General features: G+C 34.3%; 1 protein-coding gene across 1 annotated transcript; it reads left to right on the top strand.

Moving 5' to 3' along the window:
• Positions 1–260: 260 nt before the first annotated feature.
• Positions 261–2,585, top strand: LOC145119097 (cyclin-D5-1-like). The gene is made up of 5 exons (XM_079054729.1): positions 261–860; positions 968–1,054; positions 1,138–1,429; positions 1,527–1,660; positions 2,266–2,585. Exons 1-5 carry the CDS (start codon positions 627–629, stop codon positions 2,422–2,424), a joined length of 906 nt encoding a protein of 301 aa, XP_078910855.1. The 5' UTR covers positions 261–626; the 3' UTR covers positions 2,425–2,585.
• Positions 2,586–17,566: the final 14,981 nt, after the last annotated feature.

Below are 17,566 nucleotides of genomic sequence, written 5' to 3'. Positions count from 1 at the left end.
TTTAGATTTCAGTTTATTTTAGTAGCCCGCAGATATTAAAAAAACAAACAGTCTTCTTTTTTCAGACTGCAGACGTTTGGTCCACCTCTTCTACTGCAAAGGTCTACAGATGTGGTCCGCAGACTGCAGACATTTTGCCTCAGAAAAAACAAACAGCACCTAAGTTGTTCACATAGCTTTAAATAAAATCATTTTCATATATAAGTTTAACAAAATTAAAGGAAATACATATATAATGTGGATAGCAACGATAGGATTCGATGAGAACACACAAACCCAAAGGGGTGACATGTAAATCGTCCCCATTTGGCCTTCAATAACTTATTAAACCCCATGAGTACTCCACTTACCAAACGACGCAGAGCTGGTCAAACCTCTGTTTGACTCTCTGCAACCAAATTAAAACCGCCTGCCACCAACCCCCACCACCATCTCCGCCGCCACCTCCTCCCTCATCTCCACCGTAACGCCACCGACAAAATCCAAACACATTTCACTTTTTAAATAAAGATAAACACCACATTATCAACTCCCGCCGTATTCATCGGTCAAGATATCGCACATTCATCCTAAATTTTTGTTAGATTTTCTACACAGGGGCAAAGAAGTAAAGCTCTCCGAAAAGTATGGCGGATTCAGGTTCTCGTTCTACTTTTACCCTCGAAAGATTTCTCTCTCAAGACACTGCATTAGCGGAAGACGACGATGAAGACGAGTTAAACGAATATGAATCATCCACTCAAGACGAAGAATATCTTCGAATTTTACTTGATAGAGAGAGGGATCGTAATCACATTCGATCACCTGTAGATGATTGGATTAAAGTCGGTCGATCGGAAGCAATCCAATGGATATACAATGTTCAATTAATTTTCTCTTAAATCATCATCTACGCTTTTATTGCATTTAATCATCTGGATTAATTTTGGTCAGGACTTTATTGATTTAATGCCTGATTGATTCGCAGACGAGAGCGTTTTTCCGACTCCGATTCCACACTGCCTACTTGTCTGTAATATACATTGATCGATTTCTTTCAAAAGGACTTATCAGTGTAAGTTTTCTAGATCGTTCTATAAAGTCAGGACTGAAAATATGTGATTAACATTCGTTGTTTTATTTTTGATTTGGATGAAGAGTGACAAGAATTGGGCGATTCGATTGCTATCGGTTGCTTGTTTATCGTTGGCGGCAAAGATGACGGACTTGAAAGCTCCGGCTTTATCAGAGTTTCCGGCTGAAGAATACAATTTCGAGAGCAATACGATTCATAGAATGGAGCTTTTGGTATCGACCACATTAGATTGGAGAATGCATTCAATAACTCCGTTTAACTTCATCAGCTGCTTCATTCCATGCTTCTGCAATGAATCTTCAAACAGAGAGTTTGTGCCTCTAACTACACAAATCCTTTTAGCTACAACAAAAGGTAAGTTCTTGATTCTTAAACATTTTGATTCTTCATTTTATGTTGTTAATCGATATGAGTTTTTGTTCTAATTGTTTGATCTGATTAACACATGTAGATATTAATTTCGTTGGATATCGATCATCTACCATAGCAATGGCAGCTACACTGATGGTGATAGATCAAAATTTGACGAAAGAATCTTTGGAGATGAAACTGAAGAGCACTTGGTTGAATCGGTTTCTTGATCATGTGAGTTATTGTAGTTTTCATTCATCTTTAGGGACCACAACTGAGCATATGATAAGACGTGGCTAACCCATTTGGTTATAGATGGAACAAATTGGAGGAAGTACCAAAATACTTTTTCTCATTATATAAAGCTTATTTTACTTTTTCAATTATTATAACAATACATTCAACTTTTTTTATTCATAATATTGACACATTGTATTTATATTTTTTTACATACCATTTATGTACTTTATGCTAGTATTAGCAAACAATAAGGATATTACTATTTAGATAAATGTATAAATACTTGCTATTATTATGAGGTAAAAAATAAACTTAATTTTTTTTTGGGCAATAAAATATGTTGGTATTATATTTAAAAGAATACAAATGTATATTTATCATGGTAAAGATAAAATATATTGTATATTATCAACGGAATAAAGTATGTTGTTATACTCTGCAACTTGCATTTCGATCTCATTTTTATAAATGTATTTCTATTCTGGTTAAAAAATAAATTACACCGAATATTATCAACATGAATAAAATGTGTTGTTATTCCCTAATCTTTATAGTTTGTTTTTGTGAATACTGATACGTTAAACAATGACATGAAACAGGGTGATGTGTACAGTTGTTATTGTCGAATTTTGGAACTTGAACCTGTAAAAGTTACGGTCTCCAAAGCGGATTTAGCAACGGGTTTGGAGAATCTACCGGCTGGCACAAAAAGGAAGAGGCTCGCTTTCAACGAATGCGAAAAGAAGCAACTCCCATGAGCCAATGAATCTAGTCCAATTTACTTCGTTTGTTACAGTTTTTAGGATTTTATGTGTTCGTTTTGGATATAATTCGTGGATTTCAAAATTTTGTATAAGGGAATGTGGGAAAAAGGATAAATAAATTGAGCACGACTTGGAGGTGTAGAATTACTATATAATTGAGGTAAACTTTTATTGAGAATCTACATATAAGATTATTTATTTTAGTTTGGGATAGAATTATTTAGTAAAAAATATTAATAGATTTGTTTTGTTAAAAATAACAAAGTCATTGTAGATGTTATCACTAATGAACTTGATTATGTAAATAACATATTTACTAAGAGTTAAACCGAGGTAGAGTCAATCAAGAATTTAAAGATATAACTTTCGATCGAGAACCTTATAAAACATGTAGTTATTTTGTACGTTACATATCGTGCCAGTGCACCCGATAAATGTACTATAAACTTTTATTTTTTTCAATAACAAAAGTTTTGTTCAACTCATTTTTTTGCTTTTAGGTATAAAACGTCCATGGAAAGCATTATCAATTTTCTGTTGTATAATCTTTGTCACTCCCTCATTTTCTGACTTACATCTAATAGGTGAAGTTTAAAAACTTAAGTTTAAAAAAGCAATGCAATTCATATTGTCTAATGAAAAAACACAAGAGCTATTATTTATGAATCAAGATAACCTTTAAACACATTAAAGACTAATTTCTCTGAGTTTGCATTCAAAACAATAAACTAATTTCTCCGGTTCACCACGTAGATCGCGCCATCACGGCTAACATCGCACCTAGCATGTAGTTTCTGAGTGTGGTTTCTCTATCCTCAGCAAAAATCTATTGTGGATCCTCCTCTCTTTCTCTCCTCTCACATCTCTATCTCTTCCTCTTCTACCTTTCTTCACCACCACTCATTGTCCACGGTTTCAAAATGGTTGTCACACCACAATCTTATGTGGAGGTGAGGTGGAGATGAGATGGCACGGTTCTACCATGGCATGACACCTTCCAGCCTTATAAACACTCGTGTTATTTTTGAATCCACTATTGGGTTTTGTAAGCATCAAATACACATTAACTAGGTAGCGGAAACAATTAAAATTTTACCTAAGTGTACATACACCCTAAGATCTAGGTTTTACTAGGTTTAGCAACATACTTTAAAATCAACTAAAGAGAAGGATAAAACACTTACCCCTTGATCTGAATTAGCAACTCTTGCAATCAATGAAGGACCCAAAGGAGAATCTCTTTAATGTAGTCAGATCCATAAACTCCAAAAGATAACAAGGATTAACCCTATGGAAGGGTTATTCGAAAATCCTACAACCCTAAGAGTAGGGTTATAATTTTCGTAAAAGGGGAGAGAGGAGAAGCGTATGGACGATTTTAGAGAGATCATAAGCTTCTAGGGTTTGACCCCTATCGGTTAATTTATAGGTAGCTTATAAGATCTTAAAAGGATTCAAACTCTTAAGGTTAATCCTAATCTAATTCAAACATGCCTTATCCTTATTCAGGGGATATCAAAATCACCCCATATAGTCTTCCAGGAGCTTCTGGAATATTCTACTTAATCTTTTGGATTAATATTCAAGCTCTTTAATTAATTAAAACCTTTTGATTAATTACCAAAGTAATTTCTAAATAATTTATTAATTACTTAATAATATAATAACTTATTTTTCTCTATTTCCTTTTAGCTATTTGTGTTGTGAGTTCATCCCAAAAGGACCCTATTGTTATTTATAAATATTACCAACTACCTTGGACACTATTTCCAATAGTCCGCCACTTAGACCACTCAATAACTTTTAAGGTCATAATACTTTCTAAAAAAATCAACACATGGTTTCTACAAAACGTAAACAACTTAAGAACTTCCCAACATCATCATTTCATTCACTATGAAACAGATGATTTACATCAACAGATTACACCTGAAACCTCACTACATATCACACTCACACTCATATTATAAATCAACCAGATTTTTGTACATAGAACATGATATATTAACAAACCCTAGATAGAAAACCCTAATCTACAGACGAGAGGGATGAGAGAGTTTGTGAAGGAAAATATCATCTGAATGACACAATCATCCAACTACAACACTTAAGTACTTTGGGTAGAAAGGTCCATGGATATGATTCGAAGTCCGCGTATAAACCCGACTTTCTGCATAAAAGATTCACAACACACCCCCACAAATATACACTTATACATAACCTACCCAATAATCTATAAATTAATGTTTAAGTTTGATTATGAAAAATATTAACCTTTTAACACGCCCCCTCAAACTAAACATTAATTTGAGAGAACATATAAGCAATTAGTTTCCTTTAAAAACATCAACCATATTAAGACGATTTACAATATATTCATGTTGATTACTTCCAAGAGCTTTGGTTAAAATATCTGCATTTTGGTTTGAAGACTCAATTTTATTCACTTTTAAAATTTCATTCTCAATATTTTCCTTAACAAAATGAAGATCAACTTCAAAATGTTTTGTTTTTTCATTAAATACAGGATTTAATGCCAATTTGATTGCAGACTCATTATCACAAAAAATACCAACAAGTAAATGAGGCTTTATACCCAAATCATGAAGCAATTTTACAATCCAAATTATTTCACACATAATGCTACCCAAAGCTCTGTATTCAGACTCTGTGGAGGAGCGATAAACAATACTTTGTTTCTTAATCTTCCAAGAGAAAAGAGACCCACCTAAGTAAACAAGATAACCAGTAACATACCTATGACTAAACAAAAATTTAGCCCAATCAGCATCAACAAACCCAATCAAATTAAAAGAACTAGATTTGGTCAAATGAACACCCATACCTGGACTGTTTTTCAAATACCTCAACAGCCTAAAAGCAATATTAACATGAGATTTATTGGGTTTATGCATATATTGACTTAATAACTGGACTGCATATGAAATATCAGGTCGTGTGATTGTTAGATAAATCAATTTACCAATAAGCTTCTGATACTTAGTTATATTAACTAAATAATTTGATTTATCCAAATCATACTCCCATTTAATTAACAAAATAGATTCAACAGGAGTTTTAACAGGCTTACATGCAAGCATGCCAAACTCATGAAGCAACTCCATGCAATACTTTCTTTGATTAAGACAAATACCACTATTAGTTCTTAAAACTTCTATACCAAAAAGTATTTCAAATCCCCCAGATCCTTGATTAAGAATTGGGACTTAAGAAAATTTTTGACATTATGTAACTCAATTTTGTTGTTTCCAGTTATAATGATATCATCCACATAAACAAGAAGCACATCAACTGTATCTTGAAAATTCCTAACAAACAAAGAATAATCATTTATACTCTGTTTGAACCCAAATATGGAAAGAGAGGAACACAATTTCTCATTCCATTTTCTAGGGGCTTGTTTAAGTCCATAAAGAGATTTTAACAATCTACAAACTCTGATATCATCCTTTGAGTGATATCCTTCCGGTAGACTCATATAAACACTTTCAGAAAGATTTACATACAAAAAAGCATTGTGGATGTCAAGTTGATAAAGAGACCATGAACTATAAACATCTAAAGAAATAACAATACAAACAGTTACTATTTTAGCTACATGAGAAAAGGTCTCCCCATAATCAATACCTTCCCTTTGGTTATAACCTTTAGCCACAAGTCTGGATTTATACCTTTCTATATCACCATTGGATTTATATTTGATTTTATAAATCCAACGACAACCTATGGCTTTTCTTCCTTTAGGAAGGTTAGTAATTTCCCAAGTATTATTTCTATAAAGATCTTTCATTTCCTCATTCATAGCTTTAATCCAATTTGGATCTAAAGCTGCTTCACTATAACTTTTTAGCTCAACAATTTTATTAAGATTTGAAATCAAAAACAAAGAGTATCACTATTAAGAGCTGAATAGTTAACAGATCGCTCAATTCCATATTTGTATTTACCCTCTACAACATAATCACTAAATCTAACTGGCATCTGAACATTACGTCCAGATCTAGTAACCCTAGTTGACAAGCCGTCTGAAGGATTAGAATTAATTGAATCATTTTCCTTAGTCAAAGTAAAAGAACTTGGAAGAATCTCACCAGAAGGAGGCACATATGCCTCACCAGTCCAGTTGCTGACATTAGAGGGACAAGTCTCATCCAGGTCATGGTCTGTACTAGCACCATCCAACTGATGGTCACTTCTCAAGTTTTCTAACCTAGTGTTATCAAAAAGAATACTAGAATCCAAGGACTCATCATAGGAAAACAGGTCACTTGAATTCATAGGGACATTGGATTTATCAGTCAAAGATGAAGACTTAAGCTTGAAAGGAACACTGATTCATAAAATTTTACATCCATGGAAACAAAAACAAGATTTTAATCAAGACTAAGAACTTTATAACCTTTTTTATCAGAAGAATAACCAAGAAAATTACATTTATCAACTCTTTCAGAAAACTTATCAGAATTATTCAATTTAGTGGCAAAACACAAACAGCCAAAAACTCTAAGTTTATCAAAAACAAGAGCACTATTATAAACAAGTTCATAGGGAGAAGCACCATTTAAAACAGAAGTAGGAGTTCTATTAATCAGGAAAACAGAATTTAAAAGTGCATCTCCCAGTATTTATGTGGTATACCAGACTGAAACATTAAGGATCTAGCAACATTTAAAATATGTCTGTGTTTCCTCTCCACAACCCCGCTTTGTTATGGAGTATGAACACAAGATGTCTGATGTAAAATTCCTTTTGACTCTATCAACTGTCTCATTCTGTTGTTTAAAAATTCAGTACCATTATCTGACCTAACAACTTTAATTTTAACACAAAACTGATTAAGTAAGATATTAAAGAAAATAAGAACACAATCATAAACTTCATCTTTTGACTTTAACAGATAAACCCAAGTTGCCTTAGTGTAATTATCCACAATAGTCAAAGAATACCTAAATCCTTCTGCAGTTGTCACTCTATAGGGTCCCCAGACATCTCGATGAATTAGCTCACCAGGTTTAGAAGAAGTATGTTGACTAATAGGGAATGGTTCTATTGTTTGTTTAGCTTTATGCAAACATCACAAGGTGGAAGAACTTCATTACCAATTTTAAGTTTGTTTTTTAAAGAACCCAAGGCTTGATCAAAAGGATAACCAAGTCTATTGTGCCAAGTTAGTTTAGACACACAACAAATAGAAGAAGAGTTAGCAGAACTAGATGTAATACCTGAAGGTACACTATTTATGTAATAGAGACCTCCAGACTCTCCACCACTCCCCACCATCACCTTTGATTGTAAACCATGAATTTTACAACTATCCTCATTAAAAACAACCTCACAATTACTTTCTTTGCAAACCTTGTGAGAAGACAACAAATTAAAATTGAAATCAGGAACAATAAACACATCAAATAGAGTTAAAGAATCAGATAAATTCATATTACCAATTTTTTCAATTGTAGCTGACGTACCATTATGGCGACTGACTAGTAGATCTAACTTAGACACATCCACAGTGTCATGAAGTAGTGACTCAGAAGCAATCATATGTTGATTAGCTCCTGATTCAACAATCCACTTTTGAAAATTAAAAGAGGCATTAAAGGCTTGAAATAAGCAAGTACCTGCCATATTAGCACTAGCAGATGCTTCCTCGTTGACTTGCCTATCACCAACAAGTTGTAAAAATTTGATGTATTGATCCTTAGTAAGTTGATGAAGCTCAAAATCCCCAATAGAATCATAGAAATTAGAAGTACTTGAACTTCCAGAAGAAGTAGTAGTGGAGTTGGCAGAAAAGTATTTACCAAAATTATTCTGATTATTAGATTCATTTCTTGGTTTGAAATCCTTAGGATAACCAATTAACTTGTAACAATTTTCTATGGTATGACCTTTAATACCACAGTTCTTACACTGAACAATTTGATTCTTATTCTTATTAGTGTTAGGTCTGTTGTTAAATATGCTATTAAAAGCAGTGGACTGAGATTTAGACACAGACTGAGATGACTGAAGAGAAGTCAAAGAGCCATTTCTTTGAAAACACTCTTCTCTTGGCACAATAGAGAAAGCAATTTTCACATTATGTAAGGGATCCATTAATAAAATGTGACTTTTGACTTGATTATATGAGTCATCAAGTCCAGACAAATAAAAGCATAAGTTTCATGAGATTAGAATGATCCTTGAGTTTAATAGAAGCCTCACATGTACACACAGTTAAACTAGTAAGACCATCAAAAATTTTCCATAAAGAATCAAGCTTATTGAAGTAATCTGACAAAGAAATTCCATTTTGTTTAAGAGAATTAATCTGTTGGTGAATGTTAAACACAATAGAACCATCAGACTTATTATAGTTTTCAAAAAGATTTTCCCAGATATCCTCAACAACTTCAGAATAAGTTTGACTCTAATAAATGGAGTCAGAAATAGAGGACAAAAGCCAATAACAAACAACAACATTAACTCTATCCCATTTATTCTTTTTTGACTCGTCAACATCATTCTTTTAAAAGTTCCATCAACAAAACCTAACTTGTTTCTAGCCTTAAGGGCCCTAGAAATAGAACTTCTCCATAGCCTAAAGTTTTCATTACCAGTTGACTTGAACGTAATAATTGAAGTAAAAACATTTTCAGATGGGTGAATGTAGAGAGGATCATCAAAGTTAATTTGATCATCCTTCCCACTTCCACCAAATGGATCAGTGGAACCACCAGCCATAAAGAATAGATAGAAGACAATCAAGAAATATCAAGAAAGAAAACAAACCCATGCACTGATCTTATGTCCAGATGGCCACTACATATGTTGGTGCCCAAGACAACCAGTACAGAGACAAAGGATAACCAAACAGATATAACAAAACAAAAAATAACTGGTGTACACAAGGCAACCAGGATCTCCCATAACAGATATAACAAAAACAAAAAGTAATTGGTGTACACAAGACAACCAGGATCTCCCAGAACAGAATAATAGCAAAGGAGAAAGGAACAAGAAGATCCTCACAAAGCTTTTGAGAACGAAGCAAGAAGGAATTGACTCCCTTTGTCCGTTCCCTACTAGGGTTTATCGGTGATGAAATCCGACCCCTAGAGAGTTATTTCAAACTAGGCGATTAGTCGATGAAGTTTCAACCGATGATGACAGCAACCCAATCGACGAAACTCACCACAACAGAAACCTGCAAGATCACAAAACAACCTCGTAGTACTAGGATCTAAAACGTAAAACACAGATATTCTTTTCAATTTCACAGTGAACAAAAGAAAACCCTAAATCGAAACGAATAATTGATAAAACACAGTTTTTGAACCAAGAGAACTAAGAGTTCAGAAGAACCCTTAGATCGATCAACAACTATAAAAATCGAACAAAAAAACTAAGGAAGAAAAGGAGATTCAGAAAATACCTCAACGATCGAGAGAAGAACAAGTCTCAACGAGCGTCGTTAGAACAAAATCGAATCCTAAAGCTCTGATACCATCTAAAAAACATAAACCACTCAAGAACTTCCCAACATCATCATTTCATTCACTATGAAACATATGGTTTACATCAACAAATTACACCTGAAACCTCACTACATATCACACCCACACTCATATAACAAATCAACCAGAAATCTGTACATAAAACACGATATATGAACAAACCATAGATAGAAAACCCTAATCTAAAGACGAGAGGGATGAACGAGTTTTTGAAGGAAAATATCATCTGAATGACACAATCATCCAACTACAACACTTAAGTACTTCTCCTATTAAGGCAGAAGGAACAAATAAACTTTGACCACATAGTTTTGTCTACTAGTCATATCATACATAGAAATACCTTCTATGACGACCAGTTACGGATAAAATTGGAGGACACCAATGTAAAACACATTTCGTAAAGAAAAACCCCATATGCATCTTAGTTTGAAAAATAAAATATATTATCATCTTAGAATTATTCGTGACTAGATCCATGAAGTAATTTCTAAGTACGAGTTTTTTCAATACTTAAAATTCTCATTTCAAGTACTCATGTAATGTTAGCGTAATCTCTTATGAAATGTCAAATCTCGTATGGTCCAATCAACTAACACTCATGACAGTCTTAAATTCCAATACTCTCTACTGAGAGTATGACTGAATGTGGAGTTTTGGACATAATTAAATATTCTATAAGTGGGTTCAAAACATGCAAAAGTAAAAGATGGTAATGAATTACACAATTTTGATAGCAACAAATGCTCTTTATTAAGTCTCCACAAAATAAAAATCAAAACGGTTACAATTCATATTGTTATATGTTTCTAAATTAAAATAAAAATTTCCAAGTGTACTCAATTCAAATCATTTGCAGATCAAATGCCTCATGAATGGTTGACTTAGCGAATGCAACAACAATATTTTCATTCGATATGGTTATATTGACTATGATGTCTTCACATTTGAACAATTATCACACGTGATGGTACTTACTGAGTATACACCATATGAGTATGGGTGACTTGGGATCCAACTCGATGTAAGTTCACCCTTTCAATCACGAGAACCTTCAAAAGGACCATCAATGATTGAATTTCAACAATGATGTCATTGATGAATCTCTATTTTAGTCATAGTATTATAGGTTAATACTTGTTATTCTTAAATCCAGCATGGTGTATTACTTGGTACTCTTCCAAGATAATACTTCACAATCCTATAAAAGCACGATCCCGGCTACGAACATATTTGTCTTTATTAATGTGGAACTTATCATCAGTGTAACCTTTACATTGATCTCTTCCATACTAATACATCTCCTTTGTCCTCCTACGACAATGAGGAACATACTCGATTTTGATTCATTGATTCTTACCAAATCGATCTAATCCAACCTGTCATGATCAATACATATGAGTTATCGGATCTATTATATGTCATTCTATAGGGAAACTATATCCTAACGTACAAAGGATACATACTAGAACACAAAATATAGCGATGAAATTCACCGGGACAATTACTCAGACGATTGACAACTATCTGGGTGCTTCTACTGGCGATCCAATTGACGGGTAACGCGCCTAACAAGTATTAACCTATAATACTATGACTTATTATTGTTTATGATAATTTGGTAATGAAAGCTAGATCTTTCACTAATCCCAATGAATATTGAGAGTTCTATCAAATAAGAATTAGCCAGGCAGGAAAGTTGGGAGGCAGGACCATTTCGGCATATAGCCTTTCTGAAATCCAACAACCAAGCCAACATGACCATTCTAGACACCTCTTCCATAAGTTGATCAATCAGTATTTATAACTATAATTATTGATAAATCTTATTTATACATTCATAACAACGACTATGAATATAAATATAAGTTACAATTAAAGCGTAGCTTAAATTATAGGGATCGTAGCGAAAACCGGGAAGATCGCAGGAAAAACCTCGATACCAAGTACTTCTATTTCTCTGGCTCTTTGATGTCGTAGGGCCTCACTAAATTGGTCGTGAACTAAGAGGTAAAAGGGGCTAGGAGTACGAAATCATTTCCATAGGATTCAAGGTGAATGGGTGAAGGAAATGGCTACAAAACGTAACTATTTATAGGTTGTATTGGAGGGCGCGTCGTTCCTATTAGTGTGCGCATCGCACAGACTTGCTGACGTCTCTCCTCTGAAATGCTGTCACGTGTCGATTTCCTGTTGGTCCACATATCAACCTTCTAGAAGCGCGCGTCGCGCGCTCTACACTCCGCGCAAAACGCAAATTTTGTAAATTCTGTAACTTCTTCATACAAGCTCCGTTTTTGACATTCTTTATGTCCACACGTAGCTATCGACAATATACACAACTTTGATTTAGACTATGTTGGCTAATTCTCACTTTATTTTTAATTTAGTATTTATAGAAGGCTTAGACTGCTAAATTCCGTTTAGAATTCATACTTCTTTTATACGACACCGTTCTCGACTGTCTTTATATTTATGGAATTGTATCTACGAGATCTTCCACTCTCGGTTAGATTGTTTCAGCTAACAATCAACTGATTTCTATGTCGCGCTTTGCTGCGCTGAAACTTCTAAAGATCGTAACTTCCTCATATGAAGTCAGATTTTGACGTTCTCTATATGTACGCTCTCGCTTTTACGATTAATATGACTTTCGGCAAGACTTTTTATCCTAAATAGACCTCTATCAAAAACATATATTTACGTAATTGGTCGTTTATACTGTAAGGAAAAAATGGGGTGTCATAACTCTCCCCACTTACAGAGATTTCATCCCCGAAATCCTACTCCTAACGCACCTTAAAATAATGCCTACACACTATCCTAATGGGGTTTCACGAGATCAATCTAAGATCTTGCTAGCGTTGTCGCATCGAATCCGTCCATATGTACTAATTTAGTCGTAGGGCTTTGTTTTCTACCTTAGACGTACTCCTGAACTCCTCAAGAAGCCTTCCAAACTGGGAACTCTTCGGTTTGGACTTTCAGAATCTATACTCTACGACGTATGATCACCTTCATACGTGAAATGTCTATTTGTTCCTTTGCCTAGGAACACTATGGACTCGATATAAGGAGATTAATTAAGGAAATTTATCTACGACATCCTAACGGAATCTACTTTCCGGAACATGCCTCTAGAGTACAAACGGTATTCCTACCTAGTTCAGGTGTTGCAACATCCTGAATTTTAACCAAAATTACCATAACGAGTTTATTAGCTTGAAAACACTGGAACCTATACTCTAATATTGGTGATATAATCATTATAGGCTTTCTTATCTTCCAACCTACTAGATTATATTACATACTAGGTCACCAATAACCTTCTCGCAAGGCTCTAACTACTCTTCGTATATCAAGGTACAACTATTGTTCGTGCAATTCGTTCTTATGCCTGCTCACGATACGTCGTGTACTGGGATTTCGATGCTAGATTGCTCTTGTCATCATCCCCATTGGGCCTGAAAACTCATGATCAACCATTCAATGGTCTTAAAGACTGACCACCATTATCCGGTTGTCCCAAAGGAACTCAATCTTCATCATTTCTTGATGTCTACTTATCATAACAGATCTTTGCTATTTAAATTTTAAAGACTAAGGTCCTTAATCTTCATTGTACGGATGCTAAAGTCTAATTGTCGTCCTATGGCGATGTAACGCCAGCAGATTCAGGCTAGTCAATTAAAATAGAATAAGCTATAAAAATGACATTTTTATAGAATATTATTTAAGATAAACAATCTTAACCAAAGTTATAGTATATGTGACAAGGATTCCGTACATATAAAAAACTTTGAAATCCAACTTCGTATCAAGAAGTTATGCTTCTTTGAAGTTTCACGATTAAACCGACACCACTCTACGTATCGTAAAAGTGGATTTTTTTTATAGATTGCTTATTAGCCTAAGTAATCCAAACAAAAGTCATTGTAGCCGTAAAACCGGGAACAGAAATATAGGGAACGTCCAAATCTAATTTCCTGAGAGGAGGTTATGAATTTTCGAAGTTTTAGCGCAATAGTGTTGACATAGAAATCGAAATTCCAACCGGTTGCTTGTTAGCCGAAACATTCTAAACGAGAATTGAATATGTCAGGAATATAAACTTGTCGATAAAAAGATAGTCAAGAACGAATTTCGTATGAAGGAGTTACGAATTTTGCACAGACTTTAACAGTCTAAACCGGTCTAAATATGAATTTTTGTTAGAATAGGAATTAGATGATGGGACCTTAATGAAAGTTGTAGAGCTCGTCAAGAGGATTTCAGGGATATAAAGAACGTCAAAAACGGATCATATATGTGAAACTTATGGCCATCAGAAGATCTGCGAGAAACCGTCCGGGCTGATGACGTGGAACCACCTGGTGGCGCCACGTGGCATGGTCGACAGCCCATCTCTTTCAAGACAAGGCGACGTGACACCATGCAAATTATACACGTGGGACCACGATTAACGACATGTGGCGGCTTTTAGAAGAAACGAGTGTGTGTGAATGCAGAGAGGACACGTGGCAAACAACCAGAGGGGCCTGCTCGGCAAGAGGGTGCAACGCGCCTCCTGTCCCTACGTGACACGTGCCCCTGGGGCTATATATATGTTCCGAATTTCCTTCATTTCTCACAAATTTTCAAGTCTCTTTCTCTCTAGAGCATTCATCCTTCTTGAGTCCGAATTTTTGGGGTTTCGTTGGAGTATTTAGCAAGGTTTTGAGCGGTCTAGGTGTCCGGCAAGTAGCAGATTTCGGCTTCGTAGTTCTATCCGTTCAATTTCTTGGTTTTCGCTAAAATCTCTGTAAGTTAAGCTACACTTATTTTATTTCATATGTAACTTATATTTATGTTCATAGTTGTTATTATGAACCTATAAATAAGATTTAATAGTGATTCCAAGTCATTATACTGATTGATCTATTTATAGGGATAATGTCTAGGTTGGATTTAGTGAGGTGTTTAAAATGAGATTTCCAAACAGCATATTGTGTATACCAAACAGGACCCTACCTCCGATATGATCATACCTGGTTATTCCTTACTTGATAGAACTATATGTAGACATTGGGATTGTTGAGGAATCTAGACTATCATTAGTCATAAGGAATATCATACTAAGACTTAGTAATAATCATACCTAGGTCACGTCTAGGGAAACATCAAGGTGTTAAGGCGAAACGCTACCCAAATTCCAAGGCATTCACTTTAACGGTGAGTGCATAGTTACTTCCAGCTTACACATACATATGAAGTGTCTATTTAATGGTATATGTGCTTACTATCTGTGTACTTGTTATTTGTGGTATAGTATGATATGATTTTATTTATATAAATTACTTTATCATATTCGCATTTGGTAGTGTAGGGTTTTGGGAAAATAAAATAATGGGTTGGGTAGTAAAGAGTTTTTAGGAAAATCAAATAATAGTGAGAGGCACATATTGTATTATCGGGACTAGTCATCTAACAGAGTATAACTGATGACCACCGACTATTCTAGGTAGTCTGGTGGAACACTAGCAGGTTTGTCATCTGTAGGTGTCATCTGTAGGTGTTAACGATTATTCTAGGTATTATCTACTCACAGAGATCCTTTAGGGCAGGTCTCTTGAGATTAACATTAGGGATTGAAGAGTAAGAATAATGGGAATGGGTAATCGGGAATTATTTGTTTATTGTGAAAACTATATAATTACAATATTGTGGGTTGAAAACCCTATGTGCTCACCAGGCTCCCAAGCCCGAGCCACTCAGTTTCTTTGTATCACATGTAGCGGTACGAAGGTACAGTCCAATAAGAGATTCGAGGAGTTTAGGTCATTAGTACAATAAGTTAATGTAAGGCCTGTAATGATTACATTTATGCTTATGTTTTGTATCAATAATGACATCTCAAGTTTTAATAATCAATGAAAAACATTTTCTTCGTAAATACTTTTTATGGAACAAATTCCGCATTTATTAAGATCACTCTCATTAAAACAAGCATAAATAAAAAGGAATTTTCGGACCATGAAAATTGGGGATGTCCTAGTTGGTATCAGAGCATTAATTTAAGCGAACTAGGAATTTTAGAATATTTCTAGACTTAAACTTACAATGCTAATCAATGATTGTGAGGTGAATGTCAATTTTATTTTAGGTAGTATACCTAAACTGACACAACCACTAGAATACTTTAGGGAATATGCCTTAATTGTTATTGTGTGCTAAATGACTTATATTATAGCATGTCTTAGGTTACCTACCTAGATTGCTATTATTTAAAAGGATCTATGGTCTATTTTCGATCTGCATCTAGGAAATTTTATGTGTTTAAGATTCTAAGATGTATAAATAATATATTAGAACTTGCATATGATTTTTCGGAGTAATAAGGAGGAATTATGCGTCAAAACATAACTAAAAACCATCCCTATCATAATAAACTAGGTACGCTAAACTTCTTCTTTGGTGTAATGAATGATATGACAATCACGAGGAGCGGTAGAGTCATCAATAACGAGGGAGGTCCAACACCTTAAAATGCCGAAGCAGAAGCTATGAAGATTAAGAAATAAGAAGAAAAATTTAGAAATCAAAGACTCAAGAATAAGGCAATTTGCCAAGTTATTATTATTTATTTTAATTTTTATTTCTATGTTATTTTTTTCATATATGATTGGGAGCTTACCCAAAAATACCTTGAGGTTAAGAAAGTTTTCTGGGAATGTATTCGGAGGGATGCATAACATGAATGTTGTTCAAAAGAAGTGGGAAAGTGTTTATGAGGATCATAAGTATATAGGATTGGGGAAGTTCTTAGGAAAAAATATACACAAATACATGCATTGCCGTCTTGATGTAATGAAGAGGCTTAAAATGGATTGTTTTGTGCAATGTTGGTGGGAAAAGTTATGATATGGCATACTAACAATCTAGTTTGCTTAAGGACAAGCAAAAGATAAGTGTGGGGTATTTTGATATGACATTATTTAACTATATATTTTAGGCCGTTATCTTAATATATTTGATTAAAATGCTATATTTTTAGATATATGATACTTAATAGGATTGAAAATGTTCAATTATAGTTAAAATGGGAGTTGGGATGCAAAAGGAGGATAACAGAGCTGAAAAAGCCACAAAAAGACACAAAAGGATGTTGTTGGCAGCTTGACCCCTCGTCAGTGTTTTGGCCATATCAAATGCGCCAAAGGCGAGGGGATTCCAGATGATCTTTGATGCAGAAGCAGATGATGCCTAAGGAAGACATGGGAAAGAAGCCACTTCTCCAAAGTTTGAGAGGTATAGTAGTCATCCTATATAGATAGTAATAAGATGTGTAGCCCAATATAAGAGGCATGAAGTATGAATAAATGTTGTAATTAGAAGTTAAAATTTCTAGTTATGTTACATTGTTCGGTGTATGACTATAATAAATTATGAATTCAACATAAAGGGTTGGTTAAGGATAAATTCTGGTATAGTGTGCCTTGTAAGCACGACACTATACAAGGAAGAATTTGGATAAGAGGTCTCTGATTTATTTAGCTATATATTTTAGGCCACTATCTTAATATATTTGATTAAAATGTAATATTTTTAGATATATGATACTTAATATGCTTCAAAAT

This window comes from Lactuca virosa, chromosome 6, assembly GCF_052849685.1.
Source record: "Lactuca virosa cultivar CGN04683 chromosome 6, Lactuca_virosa_CGN04683_v6, whole genome shotgun sequence".
NCBI classification, from domain to species: Eukaryota; Viridiplantae; Streptophyta; class Magnoliopsida; order Asterales; family Asteraceae; genus Lactuca; species Lactuca virosa.
This window is presented reverse-complemented; position numbering and strand designations above follow the sequence as displayed.

Coding starts and splice junctions, on each gene's coding strand:
- LOC145119097 (XM_079054729.1), top strand. CDS start 627: ATGGCGGATTCAGGTTCTCGTTCTACTTTTACCCTCGAAAGATTTCTC. Junction 1,430..1,526: donor CCTTTTAGCTACAACAAAAG/GTAAGTTCTTGA, acceptor TAACACATGTAG/ATATTAATTTCGTTGGATAT. Junction 1,661..2,265: donor TGAATCGGTTTCTTGATCAT/GTGAGTTATTGT, acceptor GACATGAAACAG/GGTGATGTGTACAGTTGTTA.